Source organism: Scleropages formosus, chromosome 19 (genome assembly GCF_900964775.1).
Source record: "Scleropages formosus chromosome 19, fSclFor1.1, whole genome shotgun sequence".
Classification (NCBI taxonomy): domain Eukaryota; kingdom Metazoa; phylum Chordata; class Actinopteri; order Osteoglossiformes; family Osteoglossidae; genus Scleropages; species Scleropages formosus.
In genome coordinates, this window is record NC_041824.1 from 103,969 (window position 1) to 118,557 (window position 14,589).

Here is a 14,589-nt window from a genome sequence, read left to right on the forward strand (position 1 = left end):
GTGTTGCCATAACAATTTGGCCCTTGTTAAAGTCGCTCACATCCTTACGCTTGCCCATTTTTCCTGTTTCCAACACACCAAATTCAAGAACTGACTGTTCACTTGCTGCCCAATATATCCCACCCCTTGGCAGGGGCCAATGTAACGAAATAATCAATGTTATTCACTTCCTTTCAGTGGTTTTAATGTTTTCACTGAACGGTGTATGTGCTGTTATTTATTAAATTGTATATCAGTTTGGAGAAAATGTCTGCTAAATAAACACATTTAAATATAAATGTATGTTTAAAAGAATCAAGCACTTGTTCAGTTGAAAAGCACTTTAAATTGAGGTTAAACTGCACCTCAAAATGTTTTGTGAGCAAAGCTGATATGTTTGGTGGTAACGATTACGGAAAGCTGATATGCTTTCGTAATCCAGGCATATGTTGTCTGTACAATATGCCCCATCACGGGGCTCCCTGAAAGCGTAATTAACTTTCTGGGATTGTGTGTTGTCAGAAGTGCTACCTTCACCACAGGTCCAAGTCTGACAAGGTGCTAAAAAATCTCGAAAAGGCTACTTTCCAAACATTAACATGGACACAGGCAAAAAGTCAAAACTGGGTCCACAGGGCAGCTACTTTGACTGCTCATGTTAGCTGAACTCTTGTGGGCAACCGTGCAGTTCTGCAGGCTGTTGTTGGGACTTTACGTAACAGCTGTTCTATATACGTTGTTTAAGCGTTCTTTCTTTGGTGCAGCCACTCGTTGGGCACAGAAATGGCTAGAGCGCAGACACTCTGTCGTGTGACTCACACTGCAAAGAAAGGCAGTTTACAAGAAGCAGAAAAGTACAGGTTCATTACACTGTAAGTTTTCCAGCATCTTAAAATGGAAACAAGGAAAAATGTGCCTTAATGGAAGAAATTACAGTACCTTCAGTGTAAATGATGAAATTTTCTGTGCTTTTATGTTTGATGATATGAATAATATGCAGAGAGCATCACGAAATCCAAACGCAAACAAGCTCCATTTGTCTCACGTAAGACGTTCCCACAACTAACGTTCCTCAGTCGAGCGCGAGGTCAAGGGTCATTGGTGGAAACAAGCGCGAGCTCCCTCTGGCGCCGGCGCACTGTGAGGAAGGATGTAAATGCTGCTGAGTGCCACAAAATAAATAAATAAATTAAAAAGAAAGAAAGGAAATAAACCCACATCCGTTTTACAGCTACCTTTATTATTAATCTAAGCATTACAAAAGATAATTCACTTGAACTTGACCTTCGGTACAATGCATCCATCTAAAACACGCAGCCTAACACATAATAAATGTAACGAGTTAACCCGTTAATTTAGGACAGCGGGAGCCCGAACTGCCCAAAAAAGTTTTAATGATTAATTCGGGCTTGCTGAAATTTATGGTTTTGTCCGCCGAGACTTTACACTTTATTTTCAGGGTTTTACAAGACATGAACGTGATAAAGACGCCACTATGTCCTAAAAACCGCCACGTGTTTTATTCAGGTTTAAAATACTGAAATAAAATATTCAATCAAAAAGGTGCATGCAGAGCAAATCTGAATAAACGCGAAAGAATTAAGAACATTTTTGGGATCCATGCAAATTGCTAAGTGCACTTCCACCTTCTTGCTCAGACTCCAGCAGTGTATATTCCAAAAATAATGTTTTAATATTATAATTTAAAAGGCTTTAAAAAAGGACTGTGCTAGGAAGGAAAGCGCTCCTGTTTCTCAACGCACGTTTATAAGAAAAGCATTGATCTGGGGTATCGGTGTGAAGTAACACGCTAGCTAGGTGACAGAAATGAGAACATGGCAGAAAGTGAACTCCTTGTTTCATTTTGGTGGAATTAAGTGACAAATGCTTTGCACACACTGAATAATTACCTTCAAATTACATTATCATATCTAAGCGCTGGAGATGCACACTCATGACAAAGACATTCTTTTGTAGACGGAGAATGTCAAGCGATGAAAATGAGTTCCATACCGTCTCCATCGTAAGGGAACTGTGGGCACTGTATATTGCAAATAAAGTCTTCAGAAAAACCATGAACCAGAATGTCTTGTCAACCTAAAATACAACCGTACAATCCGAAAAGAAGATTTTTAAGATTAGCAGCACAGTGAAAATAACCCGCATTCCCGTTGCCTGAAAAGTTTCAGTCTCCAATTCCAAGACCCTTCTCCATATCACAGCTGCAAAGTCAACAGAGTCCGTCCATCATGGCTAGTAGGTCATCCCCTTTGCTGCTGGGGCTAGCCGATGGCTCTTCTTGCTCCGTGAATTCACCCATGATCCGAGCTAGCTCTGCGTTGGCCTGCTGGTCCTGGAAGTCAACCCAAATGTGAGCGTATCAGGCCGAGCTCATACCCATCAACATTTCTTCAATGAAGGCAGGGTGGCCCATGGTTAAGACTACCTGTAAACTTTATGTAGTAGACTCAAAAAAGTCAAATATGAACTTCACAGCTCATAGGGTTAGAGATTATTTCAAACGCTATCACTTGAAGAAGAAGTCTATCTTTCACAGTTACAGACGGGGCTTTCACACAGGTCATGGCATGCTTCCAAACTTGGATTTTTAGTCAAATATGACCAAGTTATAATCCAAACAAAATTTCTTCAATATGTGCATATTCACAGGAATTGCTGGTAGCGTAATGGTTAGAGTTGCTACCTTTGTACCCATAGGTTACAGGTCTGAATTCCCCTCCAGTTGTAGTAGCCTTCAGCAAGGCACTTACCCTACATTGCTCCAGTTAAAAAAAAAAAAAAAAAAAAACACAACTGTATAAATGGGTAAATAACTATAAGTTGCTTTAGATAGAAGGCTAAATGAATAAGTGTAAATATTATTTAGCATGTACAATGTCATCAAATTTGTACCGGTGCTGAGTTTACCTTTGTTGCTTGAATGTTGATGACTTCATAAGAAAGCTCATCAGGTCTTGATATCAAAGCTTCTCTAGAAGAACATGATTTTTGTTACCCTTTAGTTCCTTTTCAACAGCTCAGACACACAAAATACACAACAGGAACGCCGCATTACTGCACTGAAAAATAACTCACTCTTCTTCCTCATCGGTGGCAAAAAGGTTGACTCGGAACCGAGAGTCAGGATTTGCTGGCTTGCGCACCTCCAAGCCCCCCATTAATCGGGCCAGGAGGTTCAGTTCCTCCTTAGCTAGGGGATTTGGTGCAGTGCTCACCTGTACAACAGGAATTAGTGGACTTTCAATGACCCCCAAACACAGCGAGTTGCGGAACTTGTCCGATACTACCATATTCTTACTTGAAAGCTCGACAACACCATTGTGAGTAAGTACTGGCACCGATAAAAGTAAACTACTGGAGGTCCAAAGAAAAGAAATGGCTTGTGTACTTTGTAAATAAAGAGAGCAACCTGACCAGATGTGAGAACTTCTGGCAGAAAAGCTTGCTTCATGATCTATTCAGCAGCAAGTTATAGGATTACCTTAGTATGCTGCGCTGAGTTCTTGGACGCGCCTGACATGTGAGTTTCTACAGGGCGGCTGACACTGTACCTGAGAGAAATGTCATAACAGAAACTGAGGCTACGAACTGTGAACGGTGGTACAGTTAAAAATTAATAATTCAAATGAAAACAAGACAGCAAGTTCTTTTTTGCCTGTAGAAGACAGCCAAAAAGGAATTGCTGCTAGACACGGAAATAATAACAAATACTGATGCGTTCTTGCAGCACAGGCAGCTGATGTTACTTCACACCTGATGGAGCAGTCATCATTAGACGTTACGACTAAATGTCAGGACATGAAAAGAACATAATTAGCTTAATGGCGCTGAGAACCAGCCCTGTTCTAAATTTTTTCTTATTGTCTTTGAGTTTGTTGGTGTTTTTCCCACTTTCAGTTTTTACAACCTCAACATCTTAAGGTTGCATAACACTAAGTTACAAATTACAGTAAGGATAAAAATGATTTAACTATGTTCTGATATATTGTAAACACTAATGTTGTCAATTAGCATAATGCCCATACCTCACCAGGTACAATGAGTACAGTCGGACCAGAATAAAAATGAACAGTAGAGACAAAATCAAGAAATATATTGACACTTGTTCATGACACTGTAGTCAGAAGCAAAAACGCATAGATGCAGTGTGAATGTGCATTACTTGGCTGATCTGTGCTACATAATAATGTCATGTCTGTTTCAGTGTGCATCAGAGTTTAAGTTTGAGTGCACCATGGCTCAGTGGCACTTACATGTTGGTACCCAGTTTGATGACTCGTTCTCCATACATCTCAAAGGAGCCCTCACGGAGGGCACTCGAGTAGTTGCCTGCACTGCGGAACTGGACTCTCTTCACCTCATCTCCACTGCAGCTGAACATCCTGAGAGACAGACACGGAGGCATAAGATGACTAGAAAAGAAAGTGTTTAAGGTTTAATGTGCGCCTTGCAAAACCAACTACATACAGTATCTTCTTGACTGAATAATCTGAACTATGATCTTAATTTTATCTGCCCTATACAGGTTTTCATTACATACTAAATGTAATTTGTAGCTGAAAATATACTTGTAAAAGTACATTCTTATAAAATGAACTCACACACACACACACACACACACACACACACACACACACACACACACATTTTCAGAGCCGCTTGTCCCATACGGGGTCACGGGGGAACCGGAGCCTACCCGGCAACACAGGGCGTAAGGCCGGAGGGGGAGGGGACACACCCAGGACGGGACGCCAGTCCGTCGCAAGGCACCCCAAGCGGGACTCGAACCCCAGACCCACCGGAGAGCAGGACTGTGGTCCAACCCACTGCGCCACCGCACCCCCATAAAATGAACTCATGACCATTAATTCAAATGGGAAAAAATGCAAAGATGCAAAATGCTAAATTCCTGCCTTATCCATTAACCACAGAAAAAAAATCTAATTAGAGACCAGCTTGGATTATGAGAACACCACACATCTTCACATCCAAGCTTATGACCAACATGTTCAAAAGTGCTTATACATAATATATTTGTCTCACATCATTCATTTTACTATCATTTTCTCTTTTCGTCTTGCTGTTCTTGGGTGGCACAGAGGGCAGCACTGGTGCCTCACAACTCCTGGCTCAATGTACTCAGTTCGCATGTTCTCCCCACATTAATGTACGATTTGTCCAGGTGCTTTGGTTTCCTCCCACAGTCAAAAGACATGCGTTTCAACTGGGGACTCTAAATGACTCATAGAAGGGGTGAACAAGTATGTATGTGATTGCCTTGCGATTCTCTGTCATCCTGTGCAGATTGTACCCTGTCACACATCTTAGGCTCTGGACCACTGTGTCCCTTCAGTGGATAAGTAGTTATTAATAATGGACAGATTCTGTTGCCCACTCACTTCTGTTAACCGCTTGTCCTGGTCAGGGTCATGGTGGCCTGAAACCTATCCCAGAATCACTAAGTGCAAGGCTGGGGGTACACCTTGGACAGAATGTCAGTCCATTGAAGGATAGCCACACACATTCACACATACACTACCGATACAGTGATCCATTGACCTGGAGCGCATGCCTTTAGCACAGGGAGAACATGCAAACTCTACACAGGCTGTGAACATACAGCCAAACAGCTCAGGCACTGTGGAGAGGCAGCGCTACCCGCTGCGACACCATGCTGGCCCTGGAAAGATTCTCTAGTTATTTTATTGTTTTTTAAATGCTGACATTTATTGTAAATATCTTTGCTTTAGAGCTATAACTCATATATTATACATTTTTTTTAAGTTTCTTTTAACTATTCTATATAGAATAAAGACATTATGATTCGAAAATTAGCAAACAGGATTTTTTTGTAATATAATGACCATAATCACTCATAACTCCTCTCTGTTGAGCTTTTCATAAAATATAATTTGCAATAAAAAATGGTAAATGAAACCACACAAGCCATTTGTAACGATATTTCCTTCCAGGAGAATTCTATGCATTTATCACCTAGTTTCTTCTTCAAGTGTCAAGCTTTGAACTTTTTGCATTTTCTTTCATTTTTAGTTTATAGGGCTCAGGGATTGTCTGCCAGTCACGAAAAACAATGATTTAACACTATAATAAAAAGTCAAGATTTCTGAGTGACGTCTGAGATCCGCAAGAGGTGCCACCCTATACACGGGGGCATCCATGTGTTCACCTTGTTTAGAGTTCAACTTGAAGTGACATTTCTGTTCCTGTAAGGTATTTCTTGCGTGAACAGATAGCTTGTTGAATCTGATGTGAATGTAAATTGTTTGTCCAAATTACCTGCGCTTATAGTTCAAATTCTTATTGAATATTAATATGCTCTTTTGTTAGTTAGAGGAGAGGTGAACAGTAGTCCAAGGGCTAAATGGACAAATTCCTAGCTAGGCTAGAACTGGGGACAAGGTGTTTAGGATACACTCTTCCCCGTCTCTCTCACGTGTGAGGGAATACCTGATTAAACCTGGAATTTGTGTTCCAAACGGCACAGGCCCAGAAGTTGGAAGAACAAAACGTCCATTGGAATTTTGGACTTTGTCTTTGAGGAAGATTGACACCTGAGGGAAAACACAAATTTAGATACATAATGCATAATCTGCTATTTTGTTTGAAGAATGTTAATACAATACGTATATAGAAGGACAAAATATATATCACTTCTGATACAGAGGTTTGCACACATATTTATTTTTTCATTTTAAACCACATTCTGTTCAGTTCCTTAATTCCACTCTCCTGTCAATTATATTTCCATTCTGGATTCATTCATTCATTCATTCATTCATTCATTCATTCATTCACTCACTGACTCAACCACCCACCCACTCACTCGCATGACTAGCCACCCTAATCCTTTCCATCTGCAAAACTACAACACTGCTGACCATGCAAACATGACACTGAAGTTAATCGGCATTATTCAGCTGTTAAAAGGTGAACAAAAGGCAAGATGGACTCACCCTGATGTGCATATCTTGAAAAAAGATGAGCAGGGTTTGCCTGATTAGTTGAAATTCACCTCCAGAAAGTGGTGTGTACATCTGAATGATAAGGATGGAAGAAAAATTAAGAAAACCTTCATACATCATCCCTGGACATGTTACGTGTCCATTCTTGCCACGTCTTTTCATGTTTTATTTTCTCTCAGATGTTTTGCTGTCCTGCAGTTCTGAGCCAGTTTTGACTCTGTTAGCAGTAATGGGTGTCAATATGAAACCTTCTTTCTCCTCTGTAGCAGCACATTGTGTTATTACAAAAGTTATTACAAATGATCTGCTGAGTGACACCAGTTACCTGAAGGTTTGTACCCAAACCTTTTTTCTTTGCCTCTGCTTTGTAAAGATCTATTATTAAAGCTAAAGAATGTAGACATCCCATTCCACAGGATTCATGGTTTCTCCATAGCCCATGTCAGAGTTCAGTTCAACATCTCCCAAACACCAGACCTGCTCAGTCTTACCTCAATGAGTTGTCGGTATGTCTCATCCACCTGGCTAAGGATGCTGGGTGTATCTCGTACAAAGTCCCTAATGGCATCCATGTGATTGAACGACACAAGCAGTATGTCTTTGGGCCGAGGACAGAGCAGCACTTGGTATTTGAATGCCATGGTCATTAGATCATAAAGCTAGAGTGTAGAAAAAATGAAAGCCATTAAAGTAACAATGAATATATAGTACAAAATTACTGTCAGTTACAATTTCTAGCAAAAGCGGGGACTCAAATTTTGCACAAAAGTCACAACATACAGGTGACAATCTGTGCACTAGAGGGGGCTAAAAATGATTTGGCAACATTACAGTATTATTTAGCAGTCACTTTTCTCCAAAGCGACTTCCAATGAACTCTATGTAGTGTTACTACCAGCCCACACACCTTATTCACTAAGGTAACTTACACTGCTAGATGCACTACTTACAATGGGTCACTCATCCATACATCACTGGAACACACACTCTCTCTGTCACCCACATGCTACGGGGGAACCTGAACAACATACATTTGGACTGTGGGAGGAAACCCACGCAGACACGGGGAGAACATGCAAACTCCACACAGACTGACTGGGGATCGCACCCACGTCCTCTCGCACCACCCAGGCGCTGTGAGACAGCAGTGCTACTCACTGTGCCACCATGCCGCCCTTGCTATTCTTGTCTTAGACAATATATATATATCTATAAAATATCTTATTGCAGTGTGATGTAGATGTGGGTGGCACTGGCACGGTTTAAGGGCTACATATTGTCGGGGGGTTGTGCCACGAATCCTTCGTACCTTGTCCATGCTGGCTTGGTTGAGCCTCATGATGGAGGCATGTGCCAGGCGATCGAAGACGGTCCTGAGGGCCTTTTTCGAGTACAGCTCCTGGGGCTTGAACAGTTCGTCCAGAAACTTCTTATTGAACATTGTGGTAATGATGTCATTCATGACTGCAGGAAGGAGCAGTGGCCGGAAGAGAGGGGAGGGCCATTAGGGTGAAAGACAAAGAGTAAAATTGCAAGTGGGAGCTTATTTTTATTGCTTTTCACTAAAAGATCACTACTGGAATTGTGTGACCTTTTTTCTTTTTTAAATAAAAGCACTAAACGTAATTCTGCATTTGAAGGGAGAGCACATTGGTGCTAAAACAAAATTTGCACATCTGGAGTGATACCTTTTATTGAAAAGTCTCAGTTCCATGTTACTGACATGACTAACCCTGAGTTCGTTCCCTTGGCATATTGGGCCTGTTACTCATGTTTATCACTCCCTGCTGTGCTGCCATTGAAATTCTCTGGTCAGAGGCAGAAAAGAGACTTTTATGTAGCAAGTGACCCGTACTCAGTTTTTACACCTGAGACTTTTTGGAAAGCTTCAGCAGACCAAGTTAGTACCATTTGAGAGCACTAACAAAAAGCACTGTATACATAAGCAATACATGATACAGCAAGGTGCAAGGAAATTAAATCATTCAACAGTTTTTTTTTCAAGAATTCATATGAAGCTGGTGTTCTTTTTATTGAAAATTATTAAAATATCTGATGTACAGGATGTGGACGAAATAACAGAAACAAAATATGAAGGAGGAGTTTAACTTTGACTCTAAGGTCAGTCTCAAAAACAATGACATTTGCCAAATGTGGATGAAGTGCATCGGCAAACACGAGCGCTCACAAGTCAAAGGTCAGCAACTGGGGTAGCAAATGCTTCACCGGATAGTTGCCAAATGGCACAAAAGCACAGCTTTGATAGAACCTCATCTGAACAAAAACTGTATCCTGTGAGTCTCGCGAAACTGGAATTCACGGCAGGGCTGCCACTGAGAAAATGTTTGTACACAAGGCCAGCGCACAAAGACACACAATGCAGTGCAAGGAGAATAAAACCTGGATCCCTGAGCAATGGAAAAATCATCTGATGAGTCGTCTTTCGTCTTATTTCCTACGTCCTACATCCAGACGGGATTACTCTTGGGGAAAGCCAAAAGATCCCTTCGACCCATAATGCCTGTTAAATCAGTTCTGTTACACATGGTGGGGGTCCAAAACGGTATACAGAGCCATCGAGGGGGAGTCATTAGGTGAGATCATTCATCTGCTGCATGGTCACATAACGGCCGAGGAACGTGAGGCCACTTTAGAGGAGCGGCTGCCCCCTGTGGTGCAAACACTATTCCTTTGTGACGTTCCCAAAACCGGGAGGATAATGCCCCATACACACAAGACAAAGTCAAACACCTTCCATGGCCTCCCCAGTCACCAGATGGAAAGATCCCTGAGCCTTTATGGGAAGGCCGTGTAAAGAACTCAGGGAGCACCACTAGAATTTTTTTGTATTGCACAGCAGTACAATGACAAAGTCTTCAATTCAATTCAGTTACATTCAATTCAAAGTTCTCAAGACCAGTGTGAATCAGATTTCCACCTCCTTTACCCCTGAAACAACTAGAGGCTTTTGTTGTTGAAGAATCATTCAGTATCCCACCACACAAAGACTGTTCAGGACGTACGTCTACACTCCAAGCACTCCAAGCAAGACAGAAGCTGTTGTGAAGGTAAAGGGTGGCCCTACTCCTTATTATGGCCTTGACTTTAATACATTGTAGGTGTTTCTGTCATTTTGTCCACACCCTTCAAGTAAGCAGCGCTTAACATAAACCGGCATGCAAATGTTCGCTCTTTTCATGCTGGTTAACAAAAGCCATGTGACAGTGAGCAGACATATAACATGAATGAGTATCAATGTGTAACAAGCAGCAGGTTGAAGAGAAGTTCTTTTCTAGGAACTTCACATAAATGTGGTCAAAGGCCCATGTGATGCCAAATAAAACCGAAGCATAGATAACTGCTAACTCACACATGCACGCACGCACGCACGCACGCACACACATACACAGGCAGGATGGAGAGACCGTACACTAGAAAGCGCGCTACGGTACCGGTATCATCCACACATGTGAAAGGCAGTAAGAACAGTTCAGTGTCACAGGTATTTGGCTCCGGGGATGACTCATTTGCTCCAAGAGGGTCTGCACTTCATGATTAGAAGCGAACACAACACTGTTTGTACCTGTTATTGTGTCTCCTTCAGTCCAATGAGCTGAAGTGGAACATGTACGTATGGTGTGAGTTACAGGTGCTCAACTTCGCTTAGACACACACACACACACACACACTCATCCTTGGTGGGCAAAATTGAGCAAAACTGATTTTCTTATTTCCTGCCGAGATGTTTAAACATCTTACGTAGGAAATATTACGGTGCTTTAAATGAGCCTGATGAGGGTTTTCTGGGCAACACAGTGAGACTAGAAATTCATTTAATTTTAAACAAATAACCACCTCCATAGCAAAATACTAATACTAATAATAATAATAACAATAATTGAGGTGTGGTGGCGTAGCGGGTTCGGCCGGTGTCCACTGCGTGCTGCTGGGTCTGGGGTTCTAGTCCCGGTTGGGGTGCCTTGCGATGGACCGGCGTCCCGTCCTGGGTGTGTCCCCTCTCCCTCCAGCCTTGTGCCCCGTGTTGCCGGGTTAGGCTCCGGTCCGCCGCGACTCCACTGGGGACAAGCGCTTGCTGACAAATGCTGCATGGAATGGATTGAGGATGACGACGATGATGAGGGGGATTCCGAGCTCCGCAGGCAGTTAAACTGTATCTCACCGAACACGACGCTCATGATCATGTTGCGGTTCTTCTGACTTTACCGAACCGCGGGCGGGCGCGCGCGCACACACACACACGCCACGACAAAGCCGCGTGACAGATGATCCAGCACAGGAAACGCGAGGCGACCAGCCGGTGTGTAAACCGGCCGCTCTTTCTTTCTTCGTGCTCTGACCCGGCCATATAGCCCGGCTGGATTCCCATCATCAATGATCCCCACCCCGTCGTCGCTCCGTTACCTTTCTTGGCCTTGTCACACGGGATGTTCTGCGCCCGCAGGCGCTGATCCAGGATGTACAGCATTTCTCCGCCCAGATTAATAAAAAGCAACGGCAACGTTTTCGAGGACATGATGATGATGTTGATGATGACAGTGATTCGTCGCTTTCGTCTACTGCTTTTTATTTTTCCCTTTTAATAACTGTGCATGTATGTGTATATATATACATAGAGAGAGAGAGAGAGAGAGAGAGGAAAAAAAAAAAAAAGAGAGAATTATACGCGAAGAAAGCTGCGGTGGTTCGTTCCGACTGCGCCTCCTTCTCGGCTCCGGGGTGAAGGAAGCGTCGGGAAACGGAGACTCGGTTGCCAGGTCACGGCCAACAAGGACCAATGAGAAAGGGTTTTACTGAAGAAACCCCGCCCACCCTCGCCTGTGTAACAGGAAGCCACGCGATGCTTCAGACAGGAAGCACCTCCAGAACGTTGGGAGACATGGAGAGACAAGAACAAAATGAAATAAAATTAACAGCACGTTTCTGTTTCATTTATTAGGTTAAAAGTGCTAAACAGCATCGAGAGCATTGCATCACAGTGCAGTCTGAGTCCAGCACTCGAGAGCAACGTGTTGCCACGAGCATGATTCGGGCGGTCAGCCGACGATGACCACTTATCGCCCTTTAGGTTTCTCCATTGCGGATGCGGATTTCCCGAGCCATCCTGCACATCTCGCACAACCCGCAGCAGAACGACATCAAGGCATCGTTGCATATCGTTCCCTGAAAGAAAGCATTCCTTTTGTAAGAGCTGGGGGCCTTTGCGCGACGCAGCGGAACACAAGCGCCATCGAAAGGAAGAGGCCGGCGTAGAAATGAAAGCGGCACAAAAGACTAGAGTGACTTAAATCCATGGTTAGAACTTCAAAATGAGTTTGCGTGGAGCAGACGGAAGCTTGTGCAACATTCGGCTAAACATGCCGACACCTCGCTCCTCCTCAAGCGGCACAGGAAGCAACGGCGCTCGAGAAGGACGGAGCCTTCCAGCCTTACACAAGAGCACGGGCAGAATCGCCGTTCCTTTCGGCACAGAAATGCAACATATTCTCCCGAGGAAATCTGGTCTACTTTAGTACTGGACTGTCTACTGCTACAGCTACCGCTCTTGTTTTGTGTGGGTGTAATTAAATCTCCATTGTCCCATACCTGGATCCCGTAGGTCAATCTCATGTGAGTCCTCATGGCCGTCATGCCTCCAGGAATACAGGCCAGACAGACGTTCTCCCCGTACTTGTTAGCAGTGTAACAACCAAGTGCGATTGGACACAGGCAGCCCAGTGCACCTTGAAGAGGAATGCGACGTTGGTCATTTTCATCACAACACTGCAACCCAGACGGGGGATGAGCTCTACGACAAGAGGACTAATACAAGCTTTAGTATGCATGAGACATTTTAGCAGTGCTTCGACTCTGCTATGTTGCATACAACATTCTGCTCCATTGAGAAAGCTCAGTGTTTCCATCTTTTATCTGTAAGTAAAACATTCAAGTCAACATTGAACATGGACATCTTAATGAATTACTTGTGCTCAGCCCTGCTAATATAAAGCAGTTTAAACTGTGCTTTAAATATGGCTGCTGGTGCACCTTGTTCATGTAGTCTGTGGCTGTACTTACAGACCATGATGTCGCTGCAGCAGGAGCACAGTCCTGTACTCCACTCCCCAGTTTGCACATTGGTCCCATAAGCAACTGGCCCTGGCTGATGGGTGACCACTGGGTTTGTCATGACCAAACAAACCGAAACTTCCTGGAAACACAGATTGCAGATTACTTACAAGCAGCCATGGGAAACAATCTGTCTTCAGGAAAAATGACCTGGTAGGAGACTGGAGCGCAGTGTGTCAAGCAGTCCGATGCTCTCAAGTGTTAGTAAATGAGTAACAAGTCAATTTATTTCGAGCCTGTGATGAATTGACTTCCAGTCCAGGGTTCCCATGTTAGACTCCAGATCAGTATAAATCACTTGTTGTGGAATTAAGAGAACAAGGATTCAAGGTATTCCCAGTACCCCCAGATGATGGACTGGAGGGTGGAAAAGGTGTGACTGTTACAAATGATAAAACTGCAATAACAGAATCGCCATATTTGAAACACAAACACGTATAAAAATACATCTATGAAAATTAAAAAATGAATCAATATGATGTGGTGTCAAAAGGCAAGATCACCAGTAAAAATGTCTTTTACATTCATGAGTAAATGAATATAGCTCCTAACGTTGTTCACACACACTCTCTCCCTCCCAGTTTGTATACTTTAATATGGTGGTTCCTGAGGTCGGAAAGCATTCTTCAGGCTGCATCTGTAACTGCAAAGCATTGAGATTTCCTTTTCACAGTAGTTTTGTTCTCACACAGCCAGCAGAAAGTGTCGTACTCAAGTTCATTATGCTGAAACGTGTCTCAAAGCTTGTGCAGTGAAGTGCATTTAGGCAAGAGAGATTGTAGTTTCATACAATACTTTGAAAAATCCCTAACTCATCAGTCGCATTTCTTTTACAAAGCTGTACAGTTTTTACTTTTTCATTTCTGAGGCCAATCTCAAGCCATTCTCTGACCAGATTTGTAAATGAAAACATATATAAGTACGGTACTCTGGGAAAGCAAAATGTATATAATCGTTTAATATTACACCACATCTGTTATCATTCTTGTCATTGTCATTCAATTTTTAGAAAATATTGTAAACATCATCTTAATACTTTTGATAAAGCGGATTTTCACAGACAGTTTATTAAAGTATGCTCTCGCAATACATTCAACATTTCAAGTGCAAATCCCATTTTTTGCCAGTACGGAAGCGCTAAGCCTAACCCTTAGTAACACTGTGAACACTTTACAGACCTGTAGGATTTACACAATTGCCATATAGCTTCTACAGTTTACACTTTTTATTACAACTCAAGAATGTTAAAGAGCAGCACACTTACCTTCACATAAGTGACTGTCTTCTGATCTGAAGCGCCGATCAGCTCTGCAACAGGAAGCTGATGCATCGCGGTTGCAACACGTTGGTCACACGATGTCATATCAAGACCAGCTCATTTCCATGCAGAAATGTTAACTTAAATGTTTATGCTTTAAACCTCATTTATATGTCTAACTGCAACTTCAAGTGTAGCAGAGTACTAGTTTTTTTAAACTTA

General features: G+C 42.7%; 2 protein-coding genes across 6 annotated transcripts; both read right to left on the bottom strand.

Annotated features, from left to right (window-relative positions):
- Positions 1-1,204: 1,204 nt before the first annotated feature.
- On the bottom strand, positions 1,205-11,832 carry oscp1b (organic solute carrier partner 1b). Of its 4 annotated transcripts, XM_018740926.2 has the most exons (11): positions 11,406-11,832; positions 8,293-8,447; positions 7,475-7,642; positions 6,975-7,055; positions 6,469-6,572; positions 4,254-4,382; positions 3,482-3,551; positions 3,076-3,215; positions 2,908-2,971; positions 2,684-2,759; positions 2,205-2,332 (listed from the first exon to the last, which is right to left on the bottom strand). In XM_018740926.2, exons 1-11 carry the CDS (start codon positions 11,515-11,517, stop codon positions 2,292-2,294), a joined length of 1,140 nt encoding a protein of 379 aa, XP_018596442.1. In that variant the 5' UTR covers positions 11,518-11,832; the 3' UTR covers positions 2,205-2,291. The 4 variants fall into 4 exon arrangements, with proteins under 4 accessions (XP_018596440.1, XP_018596442.1, XP_018596439.1 ...); XM_018740924.2 differs by lacking the exon at positions 2,684-2,759 and having other exon boundaries at positions 1,205-2,332; XM_018740923.2 differs by lacking the exon at positions 2,205-2,332 and having other exon boundaries at positions 2,350-2,759.
- An 84-nt stretch (positions 11,833-11,916) lies between these two features.
- LOC108927666 (cornifelin-like) lies at positions 11,917-14,572 on the bottom strand. Of its 2 annotated transcripts, none has more exons than XM_018741088.1 (4): positions 14,374-14,572; positions 13,059-13,191; positions 12,588-12,724; positions 11,917-12,164 (listed from the first exon to the last, which is right to left on the bottom strand). In XM_018741088.1, exons 1-4 carry the CDS (start codon positions 14,470-14,472, stop codon positions 12,066-12,068), a joined length of 468 nt encoding a protein of 155 aa, XP_018596604.1. In that variant the 5' UTR covers positions 14,473-14,572; the 3' UTR covers positions 11,917-12,065. The 2 variants fall into 2 exon arrangements, with proteins under 2 accessions (XP_018596604.1, XP_018596605.1); XM_018741089.1 differs by lacking the exon at positions 14,374-14,572 and adding an exon at positions 13,632-14,134.
- Positions 14,573-14,589: the final 17 nt, after the last annotated feature.

Coding starts and splice junctions, on each gene's coding strand:
- oscp1b (XM_018740923.2), bottom strand. CDS start 11,517: ATGTCCTCGAAAACGTTGCCGTTGCTTTTTATTAATCTGGGCGGAGAA. Junction 7,643..8,292: donor ACCAAGCCAGCATGGACAAG/GTACGAAGGATT, acceptor TCTACACTCTAG/CTTTATGATCTAATGACCAT. Junction 3,552..4,253: donor ATCAAACTGGGTACCAACAT/GTAAGTGCCACT, acceptor CATTTCTCTCAG/GTACAGTGTCAGCCGCCCTG.
- LOC108927666 (XM_018741088.1), bottom strand. CDS start 14,472: ATGACATCGTGTGACCAACGTGTTGCAACCGCGATGCATCAGCTTCCT. Junction 13,192..14,373: donor AGACAGTCACTTATGTGAAG/GTAAGTGTGCTG, acceptor CTGTGTTTCCAG/GAAGTTTCGGTTTGTTTGGT. Junction 12,165..12,587: donor GATTGACCTACGGGATCCAG/GTATGGGACAAT, acceptor GCTTTCTTTCAG/GGAACGATATGCAACGATGC.